This window comes from Pelodiscus sinensis, chromosome 8 (assembly GCF_049634645.1).
Source record: "Pelodiscus sinensis isolate JC-2024 chromosome 8, ASM4963464v1, whole genome shotgun sequence".
NCBI lineage: Eukaryota > Metazoa > Chordata > Testudines > Trionychidae > Pelodiscus > Pelodiscus sinensis.
The window spans coordinates 28,265,266-28,279,783 of record NC_134718.1 but is presented as its reverse complement, the minus strand read 5'-3'; the positions used below and the strand labels follow the sequence as shown (position 1 = coordinate 28,279,783).

General features: G+C 42.7%; 1 protein-coding gene across 2 annotated transcripts in view; it reads left to right on the top strand.

Annotated features, from left to right (window-relative positions):
• DNA2 (DNA replication helicase/nuclease 2) overlaps positions 1-14,518 on the top strand; it is a 57,288-nt gene that overhangs the window by 17,479 nt on the left and 25,291 nt on the right. For both annotated transcript variants that reach the window (XR_012905595.1, XM_075934929.1), the window contains exons 9-14: positions 2,044-2,238; positions 3,348-3,575; positions 4,355-4,471; positions 4,568-4,677; positions 13,047-13,156; positions 13,871-14,095. Coding sequence is in view for 1 of the 2 variants with exons in the window: in XM_075934929.1 (XP_075791044.1) it covers positions 2,044-2,238; positions 3,348-3,575; positions 4,355-4,471; positions 4,568-4,677; positions 13,047-13,156; positions 13,871-14,095 (985 nt within the window). In the remaining variant the exon portion in view is untranslated. The remainder of the gene's footprint in view (positions 1-2,043; positions 2,239-3,347; positions 3,576-4,354; positions 4,472-4,567; positions 4,678-13,046; positions 13,157-13,870; positions 14,096-14,518) is intronic.

The following is a 14,518-nucleotide window of genomic DNA, read 5'->3' as shown; positions in this document are numbered from 1 at the left end:
TTAACACTTACCCATGTTATGCAATAACTTTCTTCAAAGATAAGTATTGCTTCATTGAGACCTCCTCAACCATGAGAATTTACGAATCTGTTCCTGTGAGTAGTCTCACTGAAGTCATATACTCAAGCTTTTGTAGGATTAGAACCTATATTTGTTATTATCTTAAGGCTCGTCTACACAAGGAATTGACTGGCATAGAATAATTACTTGTGAATGGCATCTGCTTGGGGTGCTGTGCTGGCATAACTTGGCTGGTGTAATTATTCTGCTAGAGATACAGTAGATGATTTTGTCACATAAGCAAAATCCTTAATAACTGGTTATTGGATCCTAATGTCTGAGGTTTTTCTACACTTTATTATTAAAAATTGTTGTGTCTAAACAATTACTAAAATACACAGTAGATACCATCCTTAATTCTTGCAACAATTTTTAGCAGTTACATGGTTATTAAATAGTAATAGAGAGGTAGTCGTATTAGTCTGATCTTGCTAAAACAAAAGGAAAAACTATGTAGCACTTTTAACATGGTTATTATAGTACTCCTCAGGGGCAGGGCTGGCAGCCAGTGTGGTCCCAGCTCTATTCCTAGGGAGCCTCCGGCCACCACACACTGATACAGAGGTGGCAGCACAGGGTGGCAGCAGCCTCTGTCTGGGAGAGGCCTCAGCTTCCTGCAAAGAGAGGCTGCATCAGCATCCTGCATCTTCCCCCCCACCCCCCATTGTGCCTTGATAGAGGTAGCAGTACTGGGGGTTGTCTCTCTCTCTCTGGAGCCAGTTTGCATATAGAGCCAGGTTAAAAGCTGGTTCTCTGGGCATATTGGCTCCCATCTGCTTCTCCTGCCCCCCCCCCCCGTAGTGCTGCATCAGTTAGAGAGGCAACAGCACAGGGGGCAGGTGACTGAGAGCCAATACGTGTTGGGAGATGGCTTGAAAGCTGGCTTCCCGCATGTACGAGGTCCCATCTACTCCCCTCACCCTCCCCGCTGCTGCCTCTCTTTTAAGCTGCCCCTTCCTCCCTGAGCACCAGCTCCCACTTGCCTCCCCACCATGCTGCCTCTAGGAGGCAGCAGCGGGGCAGCCAGCTCCCCACAGGCACCAGCTTCTGCCTCTCCCCCGCATTGCTTGCTGCTTCTGATAGAGGCAGCAAGGGAGGGGAGATTGTGTCTAGTTAATTGTTTAAACTGTTATACACGAACATCCTAGCAAGAATACAATTCAAGGCCGTCTTTAAAATATTAAATGCATTTTCAATAAGTTAACTGTATAATTATAATTTATTTTAACATTTTAGATCTTTTATTTCATTTATAAGAATAGGGTGCAAGACAGTAGGAGGCATAAAAGATCATACCTAAACATAGTCGCCAAAATTGTGTGCCTAAAATGTGGTCAGGCGATCTATCGCCACATACCTACACACAATAGGTTTTCTAAATTAAAATCACTTGTACTCCTTTTAGATTTTCCTTTTTTAAATTCAGTCTTGTAATGTCATCCAGTAAAGACAATCTTAAAACTACTTTGACATTTTTAGTTGTTAAAAGTTATTTTCTTTTTGAAGTGTTGTTTTCACACATGACAGTATACCAAAAAGTCTACAAGAACTCCTCATGTTTATGGAAGCATAGATGTAGGTTAAATAAAAGAAAGGCATTTCATGTTCATAAAACAAATTGATGCTATATTAATAAATATAGTCTTCAGATTCATTACACGTGGCTCATTTTATAAATAGAGCTAGCATTTTTTATGTGGAAAATAGAAAATATTATGCTTGAATTAGTGAAAATAAAAACAGGACTTTCCTTCCGTGAACATTCAAAATTATTACCAGGGAACATCTAGTCACTAATACGAGAGTACTCACACCCACACACAAAGATTTGGAATGGGATGCTCTTCCCCTAAATTTGCTTGGTTCAGATAGATGTTTTGTTTTACTGCATAAATTCCATTGATTTTTATTTAAGCATATGTAGTCTTAACAGAAAAATAAACAGAAAAGAAGTCATACCTGGATGCTTGTATCTATTTTTAGAGCTGTAGAGCAACAGATGGATAAAGACCTTATACCTCCTGCTATGGCACCCATTATTGAAAAGGAGACCCAGCATTTGAAACTGTCTCACTTACAGTATTTCAGCCTGTGGTATTTAATGTTAACCTTGGAGTCACACTGTAGAGCTGTCAAAAAGGGATATAAAAATATATGGTTGATGCCTGCTTCAGAAAGGTAAGATGGGAGTGAGGGCATTGTCTATGGGCAACTTTTACCTGTTTGGTTTCTCTCTCTCCTTTCTCCAGTGAGAGAGAGATCTTTTTTTCAATCCTTAGATAAATACTCTGATATAGTCACCTGAGATAGCAGGAAGTACTCGTTCATCTGCGAACGTGCACTGCCAAAAGCATTGGGCTAGTAGATCTTGTGGTATGCTATCAGCAACCTGTTGTAAGGTGCTTCTGCAGGAGAGGAAGATGGTAAGTTGTGCCTTGCAGCTTTACTTTACAAAAATGAAGGTAGTACTTTTACTAGCCTCACCTTCCTAATGTATGCAGCTGGATATTGTCTGCACTGCAGCTTGTTGTGTTGCATTCCTAAATCAAGGCTTTTGACAAGCTGTACTCTACTCTGGGCTGTATTGCTAGTGAAAGCTGCTCCACAGATGGCTGAAAGTGGGCTAAAGGTTTATGATAGTGCATCATTTCCTGTTAAAGACTCACCAGCAGCCATGTTTAACTTCATTGGCGAAGAGTCTGCTTCAGTAAAGCATGGGTAGTAATATTTACCTGTTACTACTGAAGCTCTAAAAAATCAAACTTTTATTTTAATAATCTATAACCTTATGTTTCAAAATGTAATACTTGACTTACCTTGAATAATCTCCTCTGTGTTGAGCATCTGTAGATCACTTATCAGAGAGTTTCACAAGCCAAATACTTTTGTTTTGAAGCACATATGTGCTTATTTCCAGCTTTATTGTTTTCCCTTTTGTGAAACAGCAGCTTATAGGGTAGGATTGAAATGTAGTATTAATATATTTTTAAGTCTAGAATCTAGGCTGACCTGCATAACACACATCATAGAATTTCACCAATAAATTCCTGCTATAAGCTAATAATTTATGGTTGAGTTAGGAGTATATGTTTTAGAAAGCTATTCAGTCCTGAATTGATCAGGGCTATAGAACAGAATAGTACATTTGTCTTGGGAAGAAAAAGACAGAAAATGTGGGCAAACAAAACTATAAGAAAGTATATTACTTTTAAAACGTAAACGGATTAAAAAGCTAGTTTTAGAAAACTATTCAAGGCAGCTTACACTTTATTTTAATGTGTTCATAGAGAAAAGGCTGGAGACTGCATTGGAAATATGATTATAGCTGAAAGTGTGCAGGAAGCTTCTGATGGACAATTTCTACATTATTTCCAGCGTAAAAATGGTACCATGCCTGGAACAAACCTGTTGGTAGGAGATAGAGTTGTTGTGAGTGGAGAAAAGACATTATTTGGCTTGTCTGCTGGCTATGTTAAAGAGGTCAATGTTACGAAAATTTCCTGTTTATTGGACAGGTAATACAAACAGAAAAGAAAAAATATTCCCTTTTGAAAGGAAGTATATATGTGGTTTTTAATTCTATTTATTTTTTGAAATAGGTCTTTCGGATGTTACAACATGTAAAATGAATTATTCTCTCTCTAGGTTTAACCTCTTATGCCTGCTGCCATAAAAAACCTCACCCACACTGAATTGAAATAGCAAAATTTGGTCTAGGTCTGGGAGAGTGTGGGTGGGTGGGTGGTTTTTTTTTTGTTTTTTTTTGTTGTTTTTTTTTCCTCTCTCTCTCTCTCTCTCTCAGGGAGTTTTTCTAGGCTGTTAGCAGATAAGCAAAATACAGCTATGAAACTTGCTGTAATATCTCTGACAACAAAATGAGATGCTAGTCATAGACTGTGGGTTTTTCTGTTATGTCATCACCACGGTCAAGGAAGAAGAGGGGTGTAGGAATAATTTGTGTAGTGTGGGTGCTGAAAGCCAATGAACAAAACGCTAAATCCTAAATATGAAAACTAAGCTGGGAGGGGTGCTGTCATATCCCCAGATCCCTGCTTCTAGTAACTCAATCTGAATACCCATGAAATGGATACCACTGTTGATTTAAAATATTAGGCTTGAGAATTCTCGTCTTGTTGATGTGAATAGGGGTAGTTTACTCCTGGGAACCTATTGTTCTAGGTTACTGGCATATGTCAAGCAACATCACTGACAATAACACAGCAGGATGAATATAAATAAAGATGGAAGTAAACATACTTATATTCCTAATTATTGTTCCTATTATATCTTTCAGGAATTTGTCTAAATTCTGTAAGAACACTATATTTAGGTTAGATCATGAAGAAGGAATTTCTGATATTGATGCTCCCTTAGGAAATCTTTCTAAACTGATGGAAAATTCTTCTGCCAGGTTTGTAGAATTGAATTGTTTTCAGATCTTGTTTAGTGATTGTATAAATGTTCTCACTAGTAATAATTTTGTCTAATTCCCTTTTTTTCTCTCTAGTGAAAAACTTCGTAACGTAATAATTGACTTCCAGAAACCACAGTTCATTCAGCACTTGAGCTCTGTTCTTCCTCCTGAAGCAAAGGAAACTGTTGCAAACATTTTAAAGGGTACAAACTATATTTAATGCATTGTAGCAGCATGTATTCTGTGGTGTCAAGTGGTCTGTGTTTTGTCTTTGCTTTTTTCTAAATCCCCTCCAGGACTCTCTTCCCTGAAGATAGATGGTAATATATTCATAACTTCAGTGTTTTTTTATATGACTTCTCATATGCATTGACTGACATAATTAATCTATTTAGAATATATACATTGATTGCAAAGCACCTGGCACTTCACACCAGTAAAGTTTAAGCCTTTCTGCTTTCAGGTAGTCCTAAATTGGTCAGATTAGTTAAGACCAAAGCAGACTGTGAAGAGCTTCAAAGGGATTTCACAAAATTATGTGACTGGGCAACAAAATGAATTTTAATGCTGATAAATGAGAAGTACTGAATATTGGAAAACATAATCCTATTCCTAACTATACATATAAAATGATGGGGACTAAATTAGCTATTGCCACTCGAGAGAGATCTTGGAGTCATTGTGGATAGTTCTCTGAAAACATCTAGTCAATGTACAGCAGCTGTTAAAAGAGCAAACAATGTTAGGAATCATTTAAAAAAAAACAGAATAAGATAATTTCTTATTGCTTCTGTATAAATACATGGTATACCCACATCTTGAATACTGCATGCAGGTGTGGTTGCCTCATCTCAAAAAAGATACTTTAGCATTGGAAACCGTTCAGAAAAGGGGGAAAAAAATTAGGGGTTTGGAATGGCTGCCATATGAAGAGAGATTTAAAAAAAACTGGCTATTTTCAGCATTGAAAAGAGACTAGAGGATGTGCTAGAGGTCTATAAAATCGTGACTGGTGAGGAGAGAGTGAATAAGGAAATATTATTTACAAGTTCCTATAACATAAGACTAGGCTCACCAAATGAAATTAATAGGTAGCCGGTTTAAAACAAACACAAGGAAGTATTTCTTCATGCAATGCATAGTCAACCTGTGGAACTCCTTGCCAGACGATGTTGTGAAGCCCAGGACTTTAAAAGGGTTCAAAAAAGGCCTCAATAAATTCATGGAGGATAGGTCCATCAGTGCTTATTAGCCAGGATGGGTAGGAATGGTGTCCCTAGGTTCTGTTTGCCACCGGTTGGGAATGGGTGATGGGAGGAATCACTTGATGTCCATTCACTCTGTGGCACCTGGCATTGGACTAGGTGGACCTTTGCTTTGATTCAGTATGGTTGTCCTTATGTTCTAAGGTTCACATATGAGGAACTCCAATTTGCTTTTATTTCTGCTATTGAATTAGTTGTGCACAAGTAAAAAGGTGTACATTTCTTGTAGATTTAAGCTTTTGGTTTCTTCCTCTTGCAGACTGTTGGAGGGAGCAGGTTCAAATAGGGCTGACAATGGGGAGGTAAAGGGGAGAAAGTTGCCTGGTGCCTGATGACTAAAAGGGCCTGGGGCTCCAGGCTGCCACTACATCAGCAGCAGACAGAGCCTCAGGCCCTTTAAATTACCACTGGAATGCCACACAGCATGGTCTGTATGGTGCTGAGCACTGGCTGGGGCAGATTGAACCCAGCACCACCCCTTTTTCTCTAAGCTTTGTTTCCTGGGCTGAGTTCTTTGCCCTGCTTCCCCCAAACTAACCCAGGGCCCAGCCAAGTCTGTTGCCAGCCTTGGGTTCTGAAATATTTACCCTTTCACTAAAAACACTCTGTTAGCAACCTGGCACAGTGTAATTGAGAACAAGCTACAGAAATGACCCTGTAGATTCAGACTTCCATAGGGGTGCCAGAGAGAGAAAAACTGTTAAATAACTTGGCCCTAAATCATCTGAGGTTTTCTAGATCATAATCAATACTGGAAGCAAATATGTAGCCCCTGTGAAGCAGTGAGTTAACATTACGTGCTTGTAGCAGTCCTCCCAATTATCTGTAATGTCCCAGTGTTTTTCAGTGGTAGCTCTAGATATGGTATCTTGTAGTAATCTAGTTTGGAGGTTTAAAAAAAAAAAGATTGTTGAGGTCTGCATCAGGTAGGAATGGGCATCCGCATGGCTGACTGTAGGGAGAGCAGGAAACAGAGCTGTGCACTTGCCACTTCAGAAGTACAGGTTGGACCTCCCTGGTCTGGCACCTTAGGACCTGATTGTTTCCAGATGAAGGATTTCTCTAGAAAAAGGAAGGTCATTTCAGGCCCCCTGCTGCTGTCTTCCCCCAGGCTTCCCTGCTCCCCCCCCGCAGCCCATCTGAGCCATGCACCAGCTCCTGATCCCTCCCCAGTCTTCCCCCCTGCAGTCCAGCTGAGCCATGCACCAGCAGGGTGGGATAGCTGAGCCTTGCTGGGCGGGACCCTTCTTCCCCTGGCCAGGGCAGTTCCCTGCTGAGGCCAGCTGGGAAGCAGCAAGCAGCAGGTCCAGCTCCTAGGCTCGGGGACGATGGGGCTTTACATACCATAGCGCCTCATAGGGATGGGGGTCCTCCCCAGAAGCCTGACCTATTGGCTGCTTCTAGGGCACAGCGTGGTACTCCGGGACTGGTAGGCATTAGGCAGCCTGTTTAACGCAGCTGACCTGGAGCCACTCAGTTAAGCCTAAGATCCAACCCCTTGCTTCACCTTGTGTTTAGCTAACATCTGTTCTCTCCTGGGAAAGTAATCTCTTAAGTAAAAAAAGATGCAGGCCAGAGCATGAAGCAGCATACATGATGACCATGAGTGACCGAGTGGAAACTCATATTTGAGGTCTTGTGTAGAGGAAGAAAGGACCCTTTGGGAGGAGCAAATCAAAACCTATTATAATTAATTTACTTCTGTCTGGAGCCAGAATAGATAATGAATACCTTCTTACCTACACTTCTGTATTTTTAAAGTGTCTTTACATAACACTATTTATAACATTAAAATAATATCAAAAATTGTGTTTCTTCTTTGAGTGACGTCCCTGTGGGTGCTCCACATTGTATCAGTGCATTCCCACAGCGACCGATGAATTTTCTTAGTGGAGTTTAGACATGCTGTGCATGCGCTGTAGCTGCCTCACATGCCATTTGTCCGTTAGCTGTGCGTGTAGCATGATTTCCCCTCTCTCCCCCCAGTTCCTCCTTTACCATCCGCAGCAGCAGATAGAGCCCTTAGCAGTTCAGCGGTCTTCATTAAAAAATATATTAACCGACTTTCTTCAGCTTTCCTTCTTTTTTCCCCTTTTTCCATTGCCCTCTATTTAAAAAAATATTTTTTTCTCTTGGTTCAAAATAAAAATAAACCCTGAATTTGTGTTTCCCTTACCCTTCCTAACATCCCTCAGTTCCCCTTTGTTTTTTGTTTTGGTTGATTGGTTTGGGTTGTTGTTGTTGTTGTTTTTTTAACTACAGCAAACTCGTGGAGCAAGGAGAGCATTCTCAGTCTGTCACCACAATGCCCGGCTCTCTGGGATTCAAGAGATGTGACACGTGCAGGGAGGCCATGCCCATATCAGATTGCCACTCCTCACGCATCCACTCTCAGCAAGCAGCATATTCCCACCGAATGCTCACATTGCAGTAGCATGATGATGTGAGAGTGAGCTTCACCTCCAATCCTATTTATGGGAGAAGTCTGTCACGCCTAGCATGGACAATACTTCTTCCACTGGAGCTAAGGACAAGGCTCAGCCTCATACGGCGACTAAGACTAACTTCCTCCTCCTCTTCTACTAAGGATTCTTGTAAGAAGAATACCTCATCGGCCAAATCTATCTCTGGTGCCGACTTCATAAAAAATCAGCACTGGAGATGAGCCTGGCACTTCCGGTGTGTCTTTGGCATAGAAGCCTTTGGCACCAACAAAGGCTCTATCGGAGCGTACACAGAAAACAACCACATCAGCCATGACACTGTCATACCACTGCCTGGTCCCTGGTGCCTAAAGCTACCTGTGCTGACATGCCACCTTCTCCAGCACCACAGTCGGTGCCAACTCACTTTCCGGCACCAATAACTGCTTCCTCCTCAGCACCAGTTTCTATGAGACCAGCACCAAAGTATTCTCACCAAAGTCGTCATCAGCACCAAAACACGTCCTCCATCATATGAATGTAGACTCCTGCACCTCACATATGTCTGTGGCACTGACTGTTTGTCCTTGGTCCCGCCCCTCCCTCAGCTAGATCTCTGGCACTCTCCACACATGGTAACAACACCAGAACAGATGACCAGCATAGCTGCTTCTCTTCACAACATTTGTCACTGATGAACTGTAGACCTATATGGGACAGACCACCATCCAGATTCTTATATGGATCACTGTCACCTCATTGGTACCAGCACACACCACCTTACCTTCCAGCATCTTATCTGTCACATTGGGCACCATATCAAACTTAGTCCCCCTACAGCACTGCTCCGACCATGCCAATATGGTCCACACCCAGACTATCACCACCCCGTATGACATCTGAAGCACGAGAAGATGAAGGTATGGAAGTGGAAGAGGTGGATCCTGCTGAACCAGAGAACTAGGCCTTTCACAACTTCTCTTTCTTCCCAGACAAGGTGATTATCCCACAGACATCTACACTGAAGATCAAACAATTCCAAGACCTCTTTAAGGGGGTAGCCTCAGCTTAGGACATTGGCCTGTAAGAAGTGTAGTAAACAACGTAAGCTACTTAAGATCTACAACCTTTTGCTACAATAAAGATAACCTCATCCATGGGAAGGGCTATCCTGGAACCAGCGGACGCTATCTGGCTTACTCTGGCATCAGCCTCCTGCCCCACCCTGAACAAAAGGGCTGACAAAATATTTTCTCTCAGCATAAGATATGGACTACTTTTTCCCCATCCGTCTCCGAATTCACTGGTAGTTGATGCGGTCCACCGTAGAGCGAAACTACCTCAATTCTGCTCTACATCACAAGATTAGGTCTACAGGTGACTCCTGATTTGCAACGCGATTGGTTCCACAGGCAGCGTAGCAAGTCGGGGGCGTCATAACTCGAACCCTCATTTACAGCCATTTTTGTAAGTGCAGGGGATTGTAACTTGGGTGGTCAGAAGTCAGGGATTTCCTGTATAAACAGCCAGACCTTCTGGGATGTAAGGTCTACTCTTCAGCCACATTACAGCTCAGGGTGGCTAATTACTCAGCCCCCCAGCTAATTATGACAACATCAACTATACTGAATTGCAGGACCTGTTGGAACATCTACCAGAAAATAAAAGACCACAACACCAGGCTATAATTGACAAGAGTCAGACCATAGCCCTTACTGCACTCAAGGCAGCAGTGAATGTTGTGGACATGGTAGCAAGTACAACAGCACAGCCATTGTCATGAGATGTGCTTCATGGTTGCAGGCCTCCAGAATCTCAAAAGAACTCCAGATTAAGGTGAAGGACCTCCCATTTGACAAATCCTATCTTTTTACAAAGAAAACAGATGTAGTCCTCCACACTATGAAGGATTCAAGAGCCATGCTGAGAACACTCTGCTCAATAAACACAAGCATTATATGTGTACATACCACAGACCCTGTGATCCCCACACTCTACCACAACACAAACCATTCGAATACTGATCTAAACAACATGACCAATGTTGCAGCCCACAACAATCTCCACCAATGACTAACCAGCCATCTACTTTGAAGCAAGGCTTTTGAGGTTGTGGTTGAGGGCCTGAACATCCCTATTCCAGTGCAGGCACCAAATCCATCATCCTACTGTCTCCACCCTTTCTTCCTCTCTTGGGTGGACATCACGTCGGACTGGTGGGTTTTGGAAATTATCCAATCAGGATATCTAATTTAAGGATGTTAAGTTTAGATTAATCAACTATTTGATTATTCGATAAGGGCACCTCTGCCTTTGAAATGTAACAAAAGTCATGCTGGCTCATGCTATATTTCAGGGAGCATGGGGCCAGGTATAAGAGCCCCGCTCTTGCTACATTTAAAAGGTGGAAGCGTTGCCAGATCCCCACTGTGCCCCTGCCTCCTCTTCTGCTCTCCTCCTCCCTCTTCCCCCCTTCCCCTGAGATGGTGCTGGGAGGAGAGCGGCTTTTAAGTGGCTCCCTCCCTCCCAGCACTGGCTTCTGCTCCTCACTTGCTGCCTCTCTCTGAAAGGCAGCAAGGAGGGAGGGAAGCAACTAGCCTTTTATATCCCTAACTAAATTCCCTTTATTCAGCGACTTCCTACCCACTCCCATTCTTGTCCATCTTCAGAGACCCTTTCGAGAAGTGTCTTCTATGATTAGAGGTTCAGCACTTTCTTCAAGTTGGAGCAGTAAAACAAGTAGCGTCCCAGTGCCATGGCAAAGGGTTCTATTCTGACTATTTCTTCACCAAAAAGAAGACTGGGGATTGGAGACCTATACTAGACCTCAGAAACCTCAACAAGTTTGTCCAAAGTGGCAAATTCAGGATGGTCACCCTTTCCACAATCATCCCTGCACTGGACAGGGATGACTGGTTTGCAGCCCTTGACCTCCAAGAAGCCTATTTCCACATCACTATCCACCTGGCCCACAGATGGTTTCTCCGATTCACAGTTGGCAGCAATCATTACGAATATTGTGTCTTTTCCTTTAGCCTTTCCATAGCTCCCAGGGTTTTCTCAAAAATTCTAGCAGTAGTCGCAGTACATCTTTGATGTCATGGGATGATAATTTTTCCATACCTTGATGATTAACTAATCAAAGGACCCATCCGCAAAGATACACAAATCATGTTGCAGGCGACGATATCGCACTTTCACACTCTGGGGTTCCAGATAAACTACCAAAAGTCCACTGTCATTCCCAACCAGATGCTTGAGTTCATAGGAGCTCATTTGGACACAATATCAGCAAGAGCCACACTACCATAACAGAGATTCGAGGCTCTGGGGACACTTACTATCACGGTCAAATTCAGTCTTTGCCAATATTAAGACTTGTTTACAAATTCTGGGTCATAGGGCCTCTGCCACATATCTGGTCAAATATGCCAGACTTCATAATGCACTGCCTTCAGGCATGGCTCACTACAGTATAGAGACCATCCCAAGACTTGAACAAAAGAGAGTCTCTCTGCCATCACAAGTTCTGCTATCTCTCGAGTGGTGGTTGGAGCCACGCAATGTTATACAGAGTGTACCCTTTCACCCAAGATCCACTTTCTCAAGTATTCACTCTCTGTTAGGCTGGGGGCGCTCGTCTGGGACATCTAACAATTAAAGGCAGATAGAACTCATCTGAAACACAGCACCACATCAATGTATTAGAACGCCTGCGAACACTTACTCCCCATAATCCAGAACCAAGCAATCTGCATCTTTACTGACAGCAACAGTTGCATGTACTAAATTGTCAGGGAGGAGCACGATCCCACTCCCTATGCATGGAGATGGTAAAGTTCTGGAATTGGTGTATTCACCACAACATAACATACTTACCTACCGGGCAACTAGAAGTAGATGGCCTCAGCCGCATCTTCTCCCACCAACACAAGTGGGAAAGTCATCTAGCAGTCATTCAAACAGTCTTCAAGTGGGGAAAGCCAGACATTGGCTTGTTTGCCATGCAAATTGCAAATATCACTGCTTGTGTCCCAAAGTAGGTATGGGAAAGGATCACTCAGAGATGGGTTCCTGATGACGTGGTTGAGGCACTTCCTGTACGCCTTTCCACCTCTACCACTCATGAGCTGAGCAATCTACAAAATCAACCTTGCATTATCCTGATCGTCCTAATGTGGCCCAGGCAAACACGGTTCCCCTGCCTCCTTTGGCTTCCATTATTCAACCCTCAATCCCTTCCAAACAAGCCAGACCTACTAGTGCAGGATTGGGATTATCTGATGCATCCCAGCTCTAACAGTATTCACCTCAAAGCCTGGTTACACCATGGTGCCACCATACCCCTTCTGCTAACGAATAACAGGTTCTGGTTCTCAGTGATTGCTCATGTCTCAGCCATCGTTACTGTAAAAGTAAGTAACTTCGAGTGATGCCTCTGTGGGTCTTCCACATTAGGTGACTAAAGAGCAGTGCCCCAATGGATGTGTGTCCCTGTGGGTGCTATACTACCCACCCTCCTCTCTTCTACTTTGGAGTTAGTAATAAAGATTCCACGGTAGAGAAGGAACCGAGAGGGGATTGCGCTGGGCATGCAGCTAACAAACGGCATGTGAGGCAGCTACTGAGCATGTGTAGTGCATCCAGATCCTGCTGAGAAAATTATCCGATCAGCCAGTTCAGGGACAAACCAACACCTAATGTGGCGCACCCATGGGGGGTGGAGGACACCTCAAAGAACCATCATTACCATAAAGGTAAGTAACTTCTTTTTGCTGGTGCATAAGTTATCTTTTTGTTGAGGGATTTTTAATCGGGAGGAGAACCAGCTGTTTGCATATAGAATTAACTACAAATATTTCCTTTTCCTTTTTCTAATTAAAGGTCTGAATAAACCTCAAAAACAGGCAATGAAACAAGTGCTACTTTCAAAGGATTACACACTTATCGTGGGTATGCCTGGAACAGGAAAAACTACTACAATATGTGCTCTAGTAAGACAATAGTGTGACCTAATATTGGAAGCTAATTGTTAATTTAGAGGTTGGGAGTTCAAGCATTAAATCAGCTGTATATGAAGCATGATCTTCATAATTGACATTTATATCGGACTGCTTTCTATGATGTTTAATTTAAAATAAATATGGAGCCAGCTTTACTGCAAATAACATTAGCACCGGGAGAATGTTAAAATGTATTCTGTAGCTTCAAGTGGTATGTGTTTGGTTTTAGTTTAATCCCCTCCAGCACTCCCTTCCAGGAGGTGGGTGGTGAGAGGTTGATGATTGTACAGTGTTTAATGCTGCTAAAATCCTTTGGCACAATAAAATCTTCCAGTTTTGAAGCAGATCTGAGGTTTAGAAACAAGAACTTCATTAGTAGTAGATCTGGTGTGAGACCCCAAGATGTGTCTGAAGTAGAATTTTACATGTTAGTGTAGCTGTACTAGTGCAAATGTCTAATGTTGAGCTGATTTTACTCTGGTGAAGCTTACCCCATCTGAGTTGTGCTGCATTGGTTTACGTTAATGGCTAAAATCCCAGTGTAAACAAAAGCTTGCCTGAGAATTTTTTGACCCCTTTTAGCTTCCTAGAGCCATCACTAATTTAGAAAAATATAGATTAATTATCTTTTTAAGAAATGAATTACTGATTCCTAAATTCAATCTAATATCTGGGTTTTTTTCTCCTTACCGGACCTTTTTTTAGGTAAGAATTCTTTATGCCTGTGGCTTTAGTGTTCTACTGACAAGTTTTACGCACACTGCTGTTGACAACATTCTGCTAAAGTTGGCCAGGTTCAAAATAGGATTTTTGCGGTTGGGGCGAGCTCAGAAGGTTCATCCAGATATACGGAAGTTCACGGAAGAAGAAATTTGCAGATCCAAATCGATTAAATCTGTGACTCATTTGGAGGAGCTCTATAACAATCAAGTAAGACAAATAATTTTTAGTAGACTTGTAGCATATTGAGGACAGTATAAATGTGCACAACATTTATAATATACTCTGAAACAAGTTTTGTCTCAAAGGTCTAGTGCTGTGGTCCTCAACCCGGTGCCCGTGGGTGCCATGGCGCCCGCCGGGCTCTTTACATGCGCCCGCGGAGCCGTGGTCCCCAACCCCGGTGTGCCGCGCGTGCCCCGGCCACGCCCCGGGGGCGCCATGCGTGCCCTGGCGCCGGCCCCGGCCCCGGCCTTGGCCCCACCCCCGGGGGCACTGCACGTGCCCTTGCCGGCTCCGGCGCCAGCCTTGGAAGCACCAAGTAGACACTGAATAGGACTAAACTATGTACATAATAGTTTTTTGCCTTTTGTTTCATAATACATTTTATTTATATAACCCTTTTGCTGATTT